Source organism: Saccoglossus kowalevskii, chromosome 8, assembly GCF_978046115.1.
Source record: "Saccoglossus kowalevskii chromosome 8, keSacKowa6.1, whole genome shotgun sequence".
In the NCBI taxonomy this organism is placed as follows: Eukaryota; Metazoa; Hemichordata; class Enteropneusta; family Harrimaniidae; genus Saccoglossus; species Saccoglossus kowalevskii.
This window is the reverse complement of record NC_140648.1, coordinates 31563652-31582763: the sequence shown is the minus strand read 5'-3', so window position 1 is coordinate 31582763 and position 19112 is coordinate 31563652. Positions and strand designations below refer to the sequence as shown.

General features: G+C 37.2%; 1 protein-coding gene across 1 annotated transcript in view; it reads right to left on the bottom strand.

Annotated features, from left to right (window-relative positions):
- Positions 1-4478: 4478 nt before the first annotated feature.
- LOC100313627 (guanylate cyclase) overlaps positions 4479-19112 on the bottom strand; it is a 64043-nt gene continuing 49409 nt past the window's right edge. The window contains exons 10-20 of the mRNA XM_006811702.3: positions 14115-14219; positions 13681-13752; positions 13279-13450; positions 12206-12355; positions 11534-11723; positions 11027-11167; positions 10528-10651; positions 9237-9480; positions 8561-8659; positions 7307-8121; positions 4479-6649 (exon numbers count right to left, since the gene is read on the bottom strand). Of these exons, the coding sequence (XP_006811765.3) occupies positions 6596-6649; positions 7307-8121; positions 8561-8659; positions 9237-9480; positions 10528-10651; positions 11027-11167; positions 11534-11723; positions 12206-12355; positions 13279-13450; positions 13681-13752; positions 14115-14219 (2166 nt within the window). The 3' untranslated portion in view covers positions 4479-6595. The remainder of the gene's footprint in view (positions 6650-7306; positions 8122-8560; positions 8660-9236; positions 9481-10527; positions 10652-11026; positions 11168-11533; positions 11724-12205; positions 12356-13278; positions 13451-13680; positions 13753-14114; positions 14220-19112) is intronic.

The following is a 19112-nucleotide window of genomic DNA, read 5'->3' as shown; positions in this document are numbered from 1 at the left end:
TAAATGTTTATCAATACAAAAGACGCGCATGCGCTGTGTGACGACTACTGCCCTTTAACATTTATCATGCTTTCGAATACTTGCGTTAAAGATCATGATCATAATTGCTAAAACTACGTCCCTAGAATGCTCACCGTTCGGTTTATGTGGCGCATTTCTTGCGTATTTGAAACAGACCAAAATTATGATGAGAAGCAAACCCCCCGGGCAAACCCCAAATACACTAATGGTAGTTTGTACCTGGCGGAAACAGTTACTACTAATTGTACCTTTCTCTTATACCTAAATTTAACCTGTGAATATGTTACATCCGGGGTACTAACCACTTGAGAAAACTACACTTCCACATCGCCGCATAACACTTATTGATGTTTTTTTCTCGGTTCAGCTTCACGGTCGTAACACGAGGCACGGAGATTTTGTCCAACATATCGATTTGATACACATATTTGTTTATTACCTGCAAGTAGTTATGATGAAATGTCAAAAGTACATTTTGAATTGCGTGCTATAATTACCGCGAAAGGGAGTATTACCCAGTAGTTAATAAAATGTCAAATCTGATACTTTGGCATTATATAACAAATGGACCACGTGACCTCTGTGTTATGCACATACCGCTACGCTCTGTTGAACATCGTTCATTGGGTTTTGCCTGATACTAATAAAATCGCATTCCATAAATCTCGGTTTATCTTTTATCTTCTTAAAATCTAATTTTCTTTCTGATGAACACTTGATGACTGAGGTAAATGGTATCCATGCGGCTTGCGAAGCGTGACGTGAATATGGTTTCCATAGTTTAGTGAGTTACGTGAATAATATGCATCATTGTGTTTTGCGTGACAAATTGTTTATTCATTGAACGTGATTATCCTCTCTGTATCACTTATCTGCGCCCTGCTCTAATCCTGACGTAGTTATAACTCGTTAAGAGTTGTAGAATTCATTTTTATAGTGAAAGACCGTTTACAGTTTTGGCTTGGATTTTAAAAATTAATTAAAAACCCACATACTTCAGAAAAAAAAGATAAAAATATGGAAAAAAAGAATGCGCGGTAAATTATGAAGACCATATTCATTGACTCATCTAATGTTGAAGAATATCGACAAATCACCGTATAAAAGTGCGCAAAACAATGGCACACCTGTGATTTACGTAAACGTGAAAACGTCTACTTAGAATGAAGATATAAAAGTGAAAAGTTACAACGGAAAAAGACTGCTTTTGAATACCATTTAATTTTTGACAAATCTTATTTTATGAATTGAACATCTGCCGGAAATATCTGACCAAATCGAAAAAAAGCTCAACATTACATTGTATAGGCTATTTCTTACAGTTATACCACGTGACGGACGGATACACAGCGCATGTGACAATAATTTCATTTACACACCGGATCTTGCTAAGCCATGGAACGTGCCATATAACGAAGCGCCACGTAACGTGCAATGTAACAAAGCGCCATGTAAGTGCCATGTAACAAAACACCATGTAACGTGCCATGTAACAAAACGCCGCATAACGTGCCATGTAACAAAGCGCCAGGTAACGTGAAATGTAACAAAACGCCATGTAACAAAACGCCATGTAACAAAGCGCCATGGAACGTGCCATGTAACAAAGCGTCACGTAACGTGCCATGTAACAAAACGCCATGTAGCGTGCCATGTAACAAAACGCCATGTAACCTACCATGTAACAAAGCGCCATGGAACGTGCCATGCAACAAAGCGCCATGTAACGTGCCATATAACAAAACGTCATGTAACGTGCCATGTAACAGAGCGCCATGTAACCTACCATGTAACAAAGCGCCATGGAACGTGCCATGTAACAAAACGCCGCGTAACGTGCCATGTAACAAAGCGCCATGTAACGTGCCCTATAAAAAAGCGCCATGTAACGTGCCATGTAACAAAGCGCCATGTAACGTGTCATATAAAAAACGCCATGTAACAAAGCGCCATGTAACGTGCCACGTAACAAAGCGCCACGTAACGTGAAATGTAACAAAACGCCATGTAACGTGCCATGTAACAAAGCGCCATGTAACAATCCATGTAACAAAGCGCCATGCAACGTGCCATATAACAAAACGTCATGTAACGTGCCATGTAACATAGCGCCATGTAACGTGTCATTTAACAAAGCGCCATGTAACGTGCCATATAACAAAACGTCATGTAACGTGTCAAGTAACAGAGCGCCATGTAACGTGCCATGTAACAAAGAACCATGTAACAAAGCGCCATGTAACGTGCCATATAAAAAACGCCATGCAATGTGCCATGTAACAAAGCGCAATGTAACGTGCCATGTAACAAAGCGCCATGTAACGTGCCATGTAACAAAGCGTCGTGTAACGTGCTATGTAACAAAGCGCAATGTAACGTACCATGTAACAAAGCGCAATGTAACGTGCCATGTAACAAAGCGCCATGTAACGTGCCATGTAACAAAGCGCCATGTAACGTGCCATATAAAAAACGCCATGTAACGTGCCATGTAACAAAGCGCAATGTAACGTGTCATATAAAAAAACGCCATGTAACGTGCCATGTAACAAAGCGCCATGTAACGTGCCATGTAACGTGCCATGTAACAAAGCGTCGTGTAACGTGCCCTATAAAAAAGCGCCATGTAACAAAGCGCCATATAACAAAGCGCCATGTAACGTGCCATATAAAAAACGCCCTATAACGTGCCATATAAAAAAACGCCATGTAACGTGCCATGTAACAAAGCGCCATGTTACGTGCCATATAAAAAACGCTATGTAACCTGCCATGTAACAAAGCGCCATGTAACGTGCCATGTAACGTAGCGCCATGTAACGTAGCACCATGTAACAAAGCGCCATGTAACAAAGCGCCATGTAACGTGCCATATAAAAACGCCATGTAACCTGCCATGTAGCAAAGCGCCATGTAACGTGCACGTGCCATGTGACAAAGCGCCATGTAACGTGCCATATAAAAAACGCCCTGTAATGTGCCATAAAAAAACGCCATGCAACGTGCAATGTAACAAAGCGCGTATAATCTTAAAGAAAAATATATTTTGTGTTGTAACATTAAAAATGTTATAAATAAAAGTTGCAGGCCAGGCTTAAGCGGATCTTGATTGGAATTTGAGAGTAAATAATGCTTTGGGGTGTGACTAAGACGTCACATTAGAACATTAAGTTTGAAACTAATTGATACTAAATATTGCAGCCATGAGGCATTTCGGGTACATGTCTTATTGATTTTACGAGCGGCGCTTTACAACTTTACGACGTTTTATTGCATATATTGGTACTTGAATCAACATCTGTTGCAACCACACGATACGCTACATTGGTTTCCATTCATCGTACATTACGAGCAGAATAAATCGTACATACAAAACCCACTTTCGTGTCATTCAGACGTAACACCACATTTGGTTTCCATGCCTCACGAAATACGTATAAAATGTTTAAAAGCCGTCAATAAGTTGTACATTGAAATTGAAATGATGACAAGAACTGACTCCAGTTATCTTAACTGAAGATTATTTGTCGCGACGACGGTGCGTCCTCGGTACAATAATACTTGAAGCACACGGCAATGTTAAATTTGCGAAGTGGGGACAACAATTACAATCCTATACCGTTATTCCGCTTATACGTATATTTTACAGATGCCATCAAAATTACAGGCGTTGTTTTACAAAATAGCACTTGTTTTAAAACTTCACTAAAATGCGAAATTATTCAAAAATAATTCCTGTTTCACGATCTTAAATTTTAACCGGCTTGTCGTTTGTATATGGTATCCTAGCAACCTATAGTGCAATCAGAAGGCAATCTACATATGATGTAATTCATATTCCGCTTACGAGTATCCAATAATTGAGTTTGTATGTTTCACTTCTGTGTCGGTAATTAAATGCACCGCGTGTGTCTGTCATAAAACAGTCAGGGTATTTTAGTCCTGTCGGTTATGGTAGTACGTAAACACATTTCGTAATTGTTTTTTTTTTATTCTAGTCACGAATGATACTCTAAGTTATTAACATGAAAAATATATAATCTGAGAACGCCACCCAGTGTGGATCGTGCAAACACGATAGCGCGTTTTAGTCAGTTTTAGGATATTTTACTATAGTCTCATGGCGTGAATGTATAAATGTGCACAAATTTGCATAGAGACAAAGGAGATAAGTTTCAGAAATAAATATTAGTACACGGCCAGGATAATGAGACACGTGGCTGAGAGTGGTGCAAGACACGACACTCACTACACGCTGTTTATCCATATATTTCGTAATGTCTATGGTTAATTTATGAGTCCTTTGAATATTTAGGTTTTACGTTTTATGTATCAATGCAACACTGCATTCGTCGCATCGCGTCTCTTCGATACGATTCCCGCGCATCGCATACAACGCCGATCACGGAACATTAGAGCACGCATGACGGCAGTAGCGCTTAAAAAAAAAAACTCGATTTTTCTGTGTAATATATCTTATTCCATTTATTTAAAAAAAAAACATTTTTCATTTACGAAGTACAATATAAATAATTGATTAATATTCTAATGATAGATATTTTGTATTTACATACTTGCAAAAAAAAATAAAACGATATTATTTCTTGGATGGTTCAGTTGAGTGTAAGGTTACAATGGAATAGCTTTTTTGTAGTATTATAGAGCTATTATATACATTTAGATAATAACACAAATATCAACTCAATCTCGCCAAAGTTATTATTATTATGAGAATTTGAATTTTTTTTATCGGTAATCAGGTCATTTATACAATGCTTAACGCACCCTTGCTGTCCTAGAATTTCGTTCTTACATATGCCGTGACCTGGATATGCTATGGTATATGGAACCAAAGTACGGTCAACTCAGAACAACGGCAATATAATAGAGACGATTTGATTGGTCTAAACTCAATTCGCAACAGACCTAATATATAAATTAGTCAAGTCAAGTCCACGTCACGTGAAATAACTTCACATGTAACAACTGCATGACTACGATTTAACCAGTGTTACATAAAGTGCGAAAAGGTGGAAGAACGATTTCTAAAATCAGAATGAACACGCCAAATTATAAACTTGGCACCCCGGAATTATTTTGTATCATGTTAATACAATAAAAATAGTAAAACTCTTATGTAAATATACCAGAGACCTTAGAAAACAGGTCCATGAATATACATTCCGTATTACTAGAAGACGTCATCTAAAGTGCAATTGGTGTACTTTATCGATTAAAGTGAAACAATCTTGTGTGTTTGCAATGGAACGCCATGAACACAACATACCATAAAAAAGCTGTTTACATTGAACGTAAAATTAGTAATTCGTCTTCAAAGTTCCACGAGCGACAAAATTGGACGGCTAATGATACAGGGTTGCTGATTGGCTATCTACAATCATGTAAGTTTCATACGCTGAACACATACGTATGACGATGTTGTACATACCTCGGGAAAAAACTTACAATAATGAACAGTCTACAATCAAATTTAGGTCTTGTAAAATGAGCCCTTGTGACGTGTGATATTAAATAACGGCAATGACCACAAAATAATAACTTATAACATGAACAATTCAAACGGGCTGTCTCAACATATTTTTAGATTATACTTTCTGATTTTCAGTGTAAGAAGTATTTTAGTTTATAACACAATTTAATTGCGTGAACGTCCCATAAACCAATTATGTGCAACACGCCACCCAATTATTCAAAATACTTAATACAAGAATATACACTGAGTTTCATCATATTGTTACAAAAAAATAACGATAATGTTATATTGATTGTTTTCGTTTCATCTTTATAAAAAACGTAACTTCACTGTTTTATTAAATTTATACATTAATGCACATACGTTAATAATCTAGAAGGGAATTTACACAAAAATGTCATTACTTTTTTACATTTTTACATTTACAAGTTTTCAGTTTTAAAATAACAAAACTGGATGTCGGAATTATTGCATTCATATATTGTGCCGTTTAAGATTGTTGTGCAATGCCAATCACACGTGCCAAGTGAAAATATGTCAATTATTATTCCGTGTGAACCGAATAATTGTAATAAAAAAGCATAGAGTTTGGCAAGATTGCGTTGACTTTTTGCTGTATTGCATTTGCTATGGGGGGGGGGCGTGAACGGGTAATTGGTATATATGGTGATGGGTTAGTATGTGATAAGGTGGTGTGAACTATGAAGTTCAAAGTTAATCTGGGAGTGATTCGATCCAATCTGACTGTATATAGACCGCGATCGACGTAGGTAATGTTCCCTCGAGGCTGCTCCGTTCAGTTCAACTAAAATGCGTAGTTAAAGATGCGGCATAAAACTCTTCTATTTACACTTATTTACAAAGTCCGTCTAAATACAATCCATGTCTGTTCAAACGAATCCAGCACCATGGACGGAAATATTGTAAGTATGCACATTAATTGATTGGATGATCTGCTGTACTTGAATAAACACAGTGTTTCCCTCGGTTTCTTTGGTCGATTAATAAGTTGATTGAATGCCATGAGTAATGTTCTACCCAACAAACAGATCATGACTGGTATCACCCAGCGATACTTCGTTAGCTGACACCTGCGTCATTTGAATTGGCGAGGTTGGGGCTTCCAGTCAGCATCTAGGAACAGAAAATTGAGTTAGTGCGCTTATAGTTATATATAATATTAACACATAGATCCCCTTATTCCGATGTCTATACCGTAAGCCACGGGTGCGATAGGTGGGAAATGGGAGCGGGCGTGCATGGGAAAGTGTAGCGCCGTTTTGTTACGATTGAGATCACCATCGTTTATAACACGTGCGAAGCAAAAGGGTGAGGTTAAAATACAGGGTGACAGCAAGTGCAAAAGTTTACTCTACAAGAACGGGTTAACAGTTTTACACATCTATATGAAACGTGAATTCATGCTCATCAATACTGGTATAAGGGAACTTTCAGGATAAGGCAATATGCTTATCATAAGCAGGTCTCACGCCGCCAAGCAAATTGATGTTAATTTTTTTAATTATTGCATCGACATTGCGTGTTGCTATGTATAATTGTTGCTATTCTCCATTCGTCTGCATCACAAAATATTAATTTTTTTTTCAAGTTTTTAAACTTTCTTAAATTAAAAGGGAATATATAAGAATTTGAATAATACTTCTCTAAATCGTGATATCGTCACCAAATGTGCAAAACGGTATATTACTATTGTTTACTAGTGTCAGTTTTAACCTGTAAATTCCATTACATTGGGACTTCATGGTTTGATCCTTCTCTGGAATTGCCTACCCCCGAGTCTGTCAAACTGTCCTTTTGCTTTGTCCTATCGGGATCCGTTTCTTGTACGGTTTGCGACACGGTGGAACCTGGAGCGATTATATCAATAAGGGGAATCTGGTCGCTTGTTGTTGAAACTTTTTGGCTTTGACCGTTCGCTACAGCATCTTTCTTCCCGTCCAATAACGCTGTTCTACTGTCGGTGCTTATCCGTCGATGTTCTTCTAATTCTAATACGTCATCACTATCAACATCCTTGTCTTTATTATCTTTATCTTTGTCTTTACTCTTCTTCTTCTTTTTCTTTTTCTTTTTCTTCTTGTGTTTCTGTTTAGTCTCGTCGACGTCATCCACCTTGGCTTTGCCATTACCCGTCTCACTATTGCCTGTTTGCTCTGGGGTATTCGGCGGCACCTCAGTTGATGGAAGACTTATCTGTGTTTCCGATGTCGGTTCTTCAATTGAAGGCATTGGAGAAGGCTTTGCAGTGCCCCATGCTTTTTGTGGTTCATGTGTCTTTCCAGTGCCGTCTACCGTAACAATTGGTTCATGCTTAAGCTCAATCGTTTCACCCACACCCACATTTTCCTCTGCCGAAGTGTCTTTAGCCTTGATCTCAAACGCTGGTTCATTTTTCACGGATTCTGGTTGAATGTCGGGTGCTGACACGACTGACTCTCTCTTATAAGAAGGGTCTTGTCCATTAATCCAGTAGGTGAGAACCTCTCCCTTCCCTTTCATAGCCACCAAACCACGTTCTTCAATGTCATACCCGCCAATCTTAACGAGAAGTGCGCGACAAGTCGGACTGCAGTGGATACGTTGAGCTGGAATCAATAGAACCACATGTGAATACCGTATCAGTTTAACCTTAAGATCAGTCTACCTATTAAGTCGGGTATCATAAGTTGATTTCTAAATAATGGATGTCAGTTGTACAAATAACCTCGGGATTGCTGAATTGAGAGAACATTAATTGATGTCGAGTACAATATCTTTAAATATACTTCCCAATTATGCCAAATATTCTCGAAACGTCTCACAGCATCCATCAGCAAATGTTTTATGTGTATTATGCTAGGATTTTCTACCTCCAACTGCTCGTATGTATTCATGTATTACTAAATAGGTTCATTAAGGCCATACGATTGGACATATTATATATTTCTATTGATATATGTTGGTTATATAAGATATAATGAGGAGTACGTCTATTCTTTGAGAAATAATGAGGCGTATATCAATTCTTTGAGTATTTCGACTTACGTTGCCCATTTGATTCCATTCGAGATGCTGTATTTACTGTATCTCCAAATAAGCAATATCTTGGCATGGTTAATCCTACCACACCGGCGCAAACTGGACCTGTGACGTAAACAGATACGAAACTTTTTATCATTGACAATTCTTTACTAGAATTCTTTTTATTTCCATGTCTGCTAAAACTCTCAGTGCTGTAGTGTAGTGTAGTGTAGTGCAGTGTAGTGTAGTGTAGTGTAGTGTAGTGCAGTGTAGTGTAGTGTAGTGTAGTGTAGTGTAGTGTAGTGTAGTGCAGTGCAGTGTAGTGTATTGTAGTGTAGTGTAGTGTAGTGTAGTGTAGTGTAGTGTAGTGTAGTGTAGTGTAGTGTAGTGTAGTGTAGTGTAGTGGAGTGGAGTGTAGTGTAGTGTAGTGGAGTGTAGTGCTGTAGTGTAGTGTAGTGTAGTGTAGTGTAGTGTAGTGTAGTGTAGTGTAGTGTAGTGTAGTGTAGTGTAGTGTAGTGCCTCTAGCCCACATTATATGACATGCATTCGAATACTATAATGCAGACACACGCAATATAAATGCCGCATATATACTAAGCAGAAACGCAGCACACGAAATGCTATCCACACTTATCTAGGAGTACATGTACGCACACTTTGCAGAGTAAATTTAAGTATATGCTTGTGATTAAATTCCTACCTGAATGGATTCCGATTCGCAGTCTCAGTTGTTCACCTGGCTTGTGTCGGATCTCGAATCTGTTAATTTCTTCTAACAGATGGATTGACGCAGATGCAATTTCCGCAGCGTGTCTGTCCCCATTACGTATAGGTAATCCTGATACTAACATGTACGCATCTCCTATGGTCTCCACTTTGTATGCGTCATAGTTCTTTATTGTAGAATCGAACACCGTGTACAGATCATTAAGAAGATCAATCACCTACAAACAATTAATTATTATAAGTTACGTTAGTCAATCAGGTTACGTGCGAGTGATTATGTTAATTTTAGTTGCGATCATAAAGTGGTTATAGATAATATTGAGTATGTGTATATTGGCTCTATATTAAATGTTGATTATGGTGTGTAATAAACCTGGAGTTTTGTTTTGATGGTTAAATATGCATCAACACGTACTAGCGCATGCGCGCTAGCATAGGTCATTACGTCATAGAACGAATATACCTCATTGTGCAGCAAAGGACATTTTTATTTGGTAAGAATAAAGTTACCATCGGACACATAGAGGTGCAGCCGATATGTTTATTTTCCGCCCGAGTTGTTATGCTATTTACAGCCTACAACTGACAAACAGCTATTTTTGTTAAGTCAATTTGAATTTAAGTTTGAAGACATATAGTCTAATGATTTGGCAAACAGTTGCACACGTTGAATGTTTCGGCATGACTTCACTTTGTATGGAAACAAAGACAACATTTGTGTAACACGATTCAATCACGTTAATGTAATAATGTTTCGAAAATATAACATTATTAACAGAAATGGAAATATAAAAGAAAGGAAAATATAAACTTCCTTAATAATAACAATGAACGGCAATGACGAAAATAAAAGTTTAAACAAAAAAACAATAAAACTTCTCGAAAAATAAAAACTTTCAAACAAAGCCAGAATGAAAATGAAGCACTAAAAAGAGGAACTTAAACATAAAACATAAACCAATTTATCACAACCTTTAACTAATATGGCTTGAATCCTTCACACTATCCTACGTTACCCGTTTATGTAATTAGAGTCAAACACCATATGTACTATTACGTAACTACTATTCAATCTATCTTTATTATGTATGAACACAAATTGAACTCGGACATAAATCTTTTTTTTCTAAATATTTTGACAGAAAGGTCCTATACTAATTATCCATTTGAAAGATTTCTGGCGAAAATTCACTTCACCGTGCACATTGGTAAACGACATACTTATTATTCACAACGCATCTGACATAGTTGGTATAATAACTTACCTGCCACGGGGTACTCTCGGAAGACAGCTTAGTGAATCCTACGATGTCACTGAAATATATAGTTACGCCTTCGAACGCTTCGGCGTCCACCTTTGCACCTCTCTTCAACGTGTTCGCAACAGACCTGGACAGTAGGATGCATACAGTGTATTAGTCATAGGGGATTTAACCACGATTGAGTTCAGAGAATCCTCAATGAATCAAATCAACGTCAAAACATGTTGAAATAGCTACTGACATGTCATTTTAGCGACTCGGAATTGTACTCAATGCGTGAGTTATCAGAATCTGAATTTTACTAAAGTGCCAACAATCTCATTGTGAGAACACACTTTGTTTTAAATTAAAGACATTTTGAATTAGCGAAGTTACAGATTAGCTAAAATAAAAAGCTAGCTAAAAAGACATGTTATACATCACTTAAATACTAATAACATACACTACTTCAATTAACGGTTTGTCCGAGAAAAGTAAATATAATATACCACCCCGTACTTACTTGGGGAGCATGCTATTAAGTAACTGGTCGGTCTTCTTTTTCTCTTCTATCAGAAGTCCTGTTCTTTCTTCGACAATAGATTCCAAGTTGTTCGCATACTTTTCCATTATTTTTATCATATTATCAAATATGTTGGATTTCCTAAAATGGCAAAAAAAAAGTTGTTCATACATTTTCATTTTTGTCTTGTTTCATTCAATGAATGCTCAAAACAGGAATAAAAGTTTACAGATGCAAATGAAAGTATATTGTTTTAATATTATATTATGTCAAACGGATATGTACTTTGAAAAATATAGTTTATCGTAAATTAATATGCTGCCTTGGTCATACACAAAAATGGCGTTGCTTTGATGAATTCAAAGACGGAACTGTAAACACGCTTTGAATTAAAGACGTGTATATACCAAAGTGTATTCCATCTAAAAAAAAATAATGCCATTCTTTATACGATCAAAGTTCAAGAAAAAAAATCCATTTTTATACACAATACAGTGTTTAACTCACATTCCCTTCTGCATCTCCTTCAGCTTAACTCGCACTTCTTTGAAATCAGGCCGCGCCTCCGGGGATTCATTCCAGCAAGTCTGCAGTGCAGCTGTGTAGTATTCCGGTGTGTCCACCTCATGCAGGGAGGATACGAGTGGACGGATTGGTCTTAATGGGTCGGGCGGATTTTTCAGTCTTTCAACAATTTCTGTAGGATAGAAAAATAGAAGATAATGTGTTTGTAAAAAAAATGTTGTATTTATATATATGTATTCGGTTCCTTGATTCAGTTTAAAGGGCGGTGGTCGTCGCGCAGCGCGTGTTCGATTTTTATGTAAACAAACAATATATTTTACACGCGTTCATACGTCGCTACGTGTCTCATATCGAACAGAACGTGGCGCCACGTGGTCGGGCGGATTTTTCAGTCTTTCAACAATTTCTGTAGGATAGAAAAATAGAAGATAATGTGTTTGTAAAAAAAAATGTTGTATTTATATATATGTATTCGGTTCCTTGATTCAGTTTAAAGGGCGGTGGTCGTCGCGCAGCGCGTGTTCGATTTTTATGTAAACAAACATTATATTTTACACGCGTTCATACGTCGCTACGTGTCTCATATCGAACAGAACGTGGCGCGACGACCATAGCATGGATTATAATATTAGAAAAAACACGAATACTACTAACCGTACGGTGTGTAAATAGATTGTCCATACGGTCCATTCCTCAGAGCTATTTCATACAAAATAATACCGAACGAGTATATATCTCCCTTTTGGGTTCCAGCCAGCGGTGGGTTGGACATTCTCAAAAGCTCGGGTGCGGTCCATAACATATCTGGAACACACACACACACAAAATAATAATTAACAAGTCATTGAAAATGACACAGTCCCCGTTAAATTTTTGAAAGTTGTCTTTGTGCTTGTCATATTAAAGCGGGGGGGGGGGGGTTGTTGCGAGCGTGTCCTTGAAACTTGAGTTCCAAGTGGCGTATACAACAGATTGTTTATTTACATCAAAACACGTGTTCCGTGTAGTAATATTATGGCCTAAAATAAAAACAGCCGTTATTTGGCCATCTTTGATCTGATTATGAAACACACTGATATGTATGATGTATGTGCCAAATACGAATGAAAATGGTACATAAATTGTGGAAATATAGTAGTAAGGCCAAAAAGTCAGATTGCTGTCAATCGGCCATCCTTGACCAGATTTTGAAACAAATTGTCATGGACATGCATCCTAACATGTATAAAGTACATGTATGTGCCAAATTTGAATGAAAACTGAGAGCACTTCCAAGATACCGCATAAAAAAACAAAACAAGATGCCTGCCAGTCGACCATCTTTGATCCAATTGCGAAATAAATTGTCATGGACATGTAACCTAACATGTATAATCTATGTACCAAGTTTGAATGACAACTGACAAAGCATGTCCAAAATACAACATTTTCAAAAAACAAGATGGCTGCCAATCGGCCATTTTGAATCGAATCGCTAAACCACTGCATGTGCATATGTCCCAGATAAAGTACTAGGCACATGCAAAGAATGAACGGAATCGGTCCAAGGGATTCTGAGATATGACTCCGCACGGACGCACAGACGCACGGACGGAGACCGAATTATAAGTCCCCGTTTTCGGACTTCGTCCGAACGGGGACTAATAACCTTTGAATTGTGCTTGCATTGAAGCGAAGAAAAAGTAATATATAGGTATATCATGGACACGAACAATAATTCTGCTTACTTTGGTAGAAGGCGTGTTCGCCTATTTCATTTATATCCTTTTTCGCCCCTTCTTTCAAATTGGTCAGACCAAACCCGGTAATCTTCAGCACCCATCTGCTGTCAACTACACAGTTCGATGACTTCAGGTTTCCATGCGATTTGAAGCTGCTGTTATGTATGTAGATCATACCCTGTTTGAATTATACATTTACATAAGTTAGACAGCATTCCTGCGATATATGTTGGTATTTCCTGGCTACCATTTATTCACTGTGATCACAGGAGCTGGTATTTCGGAAACTCACAAAGTCGCGTAATATGTAAATATGCTTAATATCTAGAAGGAGACGTAGCTCCGAAATATTTAATTAAATAACAACAAAAGCGCCTATAAGTTATGCGCATGCGTACACTTACTCACCTTCAAAATGTCTCCGACCAGCGCAGCCCTAAACATATTGTCAAGATTGATTTCGTCATTCTCCAAAATATCCTGAAAAGCACCCGATATGCCAGTTGTATTAATAAAAAAACATTAGAAAATATAATATTTCTTCTCAACTGGGGACAATATATGTTGTCAATAAGTATTGTCTTCATGCCAAAGAAAAGAAATACAAGTCTGAACGGATACATATTGCAGCGAAGTATTACCCCCGCTCCAAAAGTTAAAAAAGCATATTTATTATTAATATTTCGATTCCTCGGTCACATGACAATAGGTGTTTTAGCCATAAATATGCAAATTAGTCTCGGAACTATCTAAGAACCTCTATGTCAAAGTCTAATTTCGTTTTCAGCACAAAATACAGTTGATTAAATGTTTTCTGTTCTTTGGTGAACTGTTTGCCTTACCTGCAGACTGCCCCTGCTACAGTACTCTGACACAATAGCGATATTAGGAGGGTCAACGCATGCGCCAACGAATGGATTGATGTTGTCGTGCTTCAAATCCCGAAGCTACAAAAAGAAATCGTTAAAAATATTCAGACTGGAGACAGTGTATTAGGACAATCACAGCAGTCAGACTGGAGTCAGTGTATTAGAACAATCGTAGCAGTGAGACTGGAGTCAATGTACCAAGACAATCATAGCAGTCAGACTGGAGTCAATGTATTAAGACAATCATAGAAGTCAGACTGGAGTCAATGTATTAAGACAATAATAGAAGTCAGACTGGAGTCAATGTATTAAGACAATCATAGAAGTCAGACTAGAGTCAATGTATTAAGACAATCACAGCAGTCAGACTGGAGTCAATGTATTAAGACAATCATAGCAGTCAGACTGGAGTCAGTGTATTAAGACAATCATAACAGTAAGACTGGAGTCAATGTATTAAGACAATCACAGCAGTAAGACTGGAGTCAATGTATTAAGACAATCATAGAAGTCAGACTGGAGTCAATGTATTAAGACAATCATAACAGTCAGACTGGAGTCAATGTATTAAGACAATCATAACAGTAAGACTGGAGTCAGTGAATTAAGACCATTATAGCAGTAAGACTGGAGTCAGTGAATTAAGACCATCATAGCAGTAAGACTGGAGTCAATGTATTAAGACAATCATAGCAGTAAGACTGGAGTCAGTGAATTAAGACCATCATAGCAGTAGACTGGAGTCAATGTATTAAGACAATCATAGCAGTAAGACTAGAGTCAGTGTACTAAGACAATCAAAGTAGTAAGACTGGAGTCAGTGTATTAAGACAATCATAACAGTAAGACTGAAGTCAATGTATTAAGACAATCATAGAAGTCAGACTGGAGTCAATGTATTAAGACAATCATAACAGTCAGACTGGAGTCAATGTATTAAGAAAATCATATCAGTCAGACTGGAGACAGTGTATTGAGACAATCATAGCAGTAAGACTGGAGTCAATGTATTAAGACAATCATAACAGTAAGACTGGAGTCAATGTATTAAGACAATCACAGCAGTAAGACTGGAGTCAATGTATTAAGACAATCATAGAAGTCAGACTGGAGTCAATGTATTAAGACAATCATAGAAGTCAGACTAGAGTCAATGTATTAAGACAATCATAACAGTCAGACTGGAGTCAATGTATTAAGACAATCATAACAGTATGACTGGAGTCAGTGAATTAAGACCATTATAGCAGTAAGACTGGAGTCAGTGAATTAAGACCATCATAGCAGTAAGACTGGAGTCAATGTATTAAGACAATCATAGCAGTAAGACTGGAGTCAGTGAATTAAGACCATCATAGCAGTAGACTGGAGTCAATGTATTAAGACAATCATAGCAGTACGACTGGAGTCAGTGTACTAAGACAATCAAAGTAGTAAGACTGGAGTCAGTGTATTAAGACAATCATAACAGTAAGACTGGAGTCAATGTATTAAGACAATCATAGAAGTCAGACTGGAGTCAATGTATTGAGACAATCATAACAGTCAGACTGGAGTCAATGTATTAAGAAAATCATAGCAGTCAGACTGGAGACAGTGTATTAAGACAATCATAGCAGTAAGACTGGAGTCAATGTATTAAGACAATCACAGCAGTAAGACTGGAGTCAATGTATTAAGACAATCATAGAAGTCAGACTGGAGTCAATGTATTAAGACAATCATAGAAGTCAGACTAGAGTCAATGTATTAAGACAATCATAACAGTCAGACTGGAGTCAATGTATTAAGACAATCATAACAGTAAGACTGGAGTCAGTGAATTAAGACCATTATAGCAGTAAGACTGGAGTCAGTGAATTAAGACCATCATAGCAGTAAGACTGGAGTCAATGTATTAAGACAATCATAGCAGTAAGACTGGAGTCAGTGAATTAAGACCATCATAGCAGTAGACTGGAGTCAATGTATTAAGACAATCATAGCAGTAAGACTAGAGTCAGTGTATTAAGACAATCATAACAGTAAGACTGAAGTCAATGTATTAAGACAATCATAGAAGTCAGACTGGAGTCAATGTATTAAGACAATCATAACAGTCAGACTGGAGTCAATGTATTAAGAAAATCATATCAGTCAGACTGGAGACAGTGTATTGAGACAATCATAGCAGTAAGACTGGAGTCAATGTATTAAGACAATCATAACAGTAAGACTGGAGTCAATGTATTAAGACAATCACAGCAGTAAGACTGGAGTCAATGTATTAAGACAATCATAGAAGTCAGACTGGAGTCAATGTATTAAGACAATCATAGAAGTCAGACTAGAGTCAATGTATTAAGACAATCATAACAGTCAGACTGGAGTCAATGTATTAAGACAATCATAACAGTATGACTGGAGTCAGTGAATTAAGACCATTATAGCAGTAAGACTGGAGTCAGTGAATTAAGACCATCATAGCAGTAAGACTGGAGTCAATGTATTAAGACAATCATAGCAGTAAGACTGGAGTCAGTGAATTAAGACCATCATAGCAGTAGACTGGAGTCAATGTATTAAGACAATCATAGCAGTACGACTGGAGTCAGTGTACTAAGACAATCAAAGTAGTAAGACTGGAGTCAGTGTATTAAGACAATCATAACAGTAAGACTGGAGTCAATGTATTAAGACAATCATAGAAGTCAGACTGGAGTCAATGTATTGAGACAATCATAACAGTCAGACTGGAGTCAATGTATTAAGAAAATCATAGCAGTCAGACTGGAGACAGTGTATTAAGACAATCATAGCAGTAAGACTGGAGTCAATGTATTAAGACAATCATAGAAGTCAGACTGGAGTCAATGTATTAAGACAATAATAGAAGTCAGACTGGAGTCAATGTATTAAGACAATCATAGAAGTCAGACTAGAGTCAATGTATTAAGACAATCACAGCAGTCAGACTGGAGTCAATGTATTAAGACAATCATAGCAGTCAGACTGGAGTCAGTGTATTAAGACAATCATAACAGTAAGACTGGAGTCAATGTATTAAGACAATCACAGCAGTAAGACTGGAGTCAATGTATTAAGACAATCATAGAAGTCAGACTGGAGTCAATGTATTAAGACAATCATAGAAGTCAGACTAGAGTCAATGTATTAAGACAATCATAACAGTCAGACTGGAGTCAATGTATTAAGACAATCATAACAGTAAGACTGGAGTCAGTGAATTAAGACCATTATAGCAGTAAGACTGGAGTCAGTGAATTAAGACCATCATAGCAGTAAGACTGGAGTCAATGTATTAAGACAATCATAGCAGTAAGACTGGAGTCAGTGAATTAAGACCATCATAGCAGTAGACTGGAGTCAATGTATTAAGACAATCATAGCAGTAAGACTAGAGTCAGTGTACTAAGACAATCAAAGTAGTAAGACTGGAGTCAGTGTATTAAGACAATCATAACAGTAAGACTGATGTCAATGTATTAAGACAATCATAGAAGTCAGACTGGAGTCAATGTATTAAGACAATCATAACAGTCAGACTGGAGTCAATGTATTAAGAAAATCATATCAGTCAGACTGGAGACAGTGTATTGAGACAATCATAGCAGTAAGACTGGAGTCAATGTATTAAGACAATCATAACAGTAAGACTGGAGTCAATGTATTAAGACAATCACAGCAGTAAGACTGGAGTCAATGTATTAAGACAATCATAGAAGTCAGACTGGAGTCAATGTATTAAGACAATCATAGAAGTCAGACTAGAGTCAATGTATTAAGACAATCATAACAGTCAGACTGGAGTCAATGTATTAAGACAATCATAACAGTATGACTGGAGTCAGTGAATTAAGACCATTATAGCAGTAAGACTGGAGTCAGTGAATTAAGACCATCATAGCAGTAAGACTGGAGTCAATGTATTAAGACAATCATAGCAGTAAGACTGGAGTCAGTGAATTAAGACCATCATAGCAGTAGACTGGAGTCAATGTATTAAGACAATCATAGCAGTAAGACTAGAGTCAGTGTACTAAGACAATCAAAGTAGTAAGACTGGAGTCAGTGTATTAAGACAATCATAACAGTCAGACTGGAGTCAATGTATTAAGACAATCATAACAGTCAGACTGGAGTCAATGTATTAAGAAAATCATATCAGTCAGACTGGAGACAGTGTATTGAGACAATCATAGCAGTAAGACTGGAGTCAATGTATTAAGACAATCATAGAAGTCAGACTGGAGTCAATGTATTAAAACAATCATTGCAGTAAGACTGGAGTCAATGTATTAAGACAATCATAGAAGTCAGACTGGAGTCAATGTATTAAGACAATCATAGAAGTCAGACTGGAGTCAATGTATTAAGACAATCACAGCAGTCAGACTGGAGTCAATGTATTAAGACAATCATATCAGTCAGACTGGAGTCAGTGTATTAAGACAATCATAACAGTAAGAATGGAGTCAATGTATTAAGACAATCACTGCAGTAAGACTGGAGTCAATGTATTAAGACAATCATAGAAGTCAGACTGGAGTCAATGTATTAAGACAATCATAGAAGTCAGACTAGAGTCAATGTATTAAGACAATCATGACAGTCAGACTGGAGTCAATGTATTAAGACAATCATAACAGTAAGAATGGAGTCAATGTATTAAGACAATCATAGCAATAAGACTGGAGTCAATGTATTAAGACAATCATAGAAGTCAGACTGGAGTCAATGTATTAAGACAATCATAGCAATAAGACTGGAGTCAATGTATTAAGACAATCATAGAAGTCAGACTGGAGTGAATGTATTAAGACAATCATAGCAGTCAGACTAGAGTCAATGTATTAAGACAATCATAGCAGTCAGACTGGAGTCAGTGTATTAAGACCATCATAGCAGTAAGACTGGGGTCAATGTGTTAAGACAATCATAGCAGTAAGACTGGAGTCAATGTATTAAGAC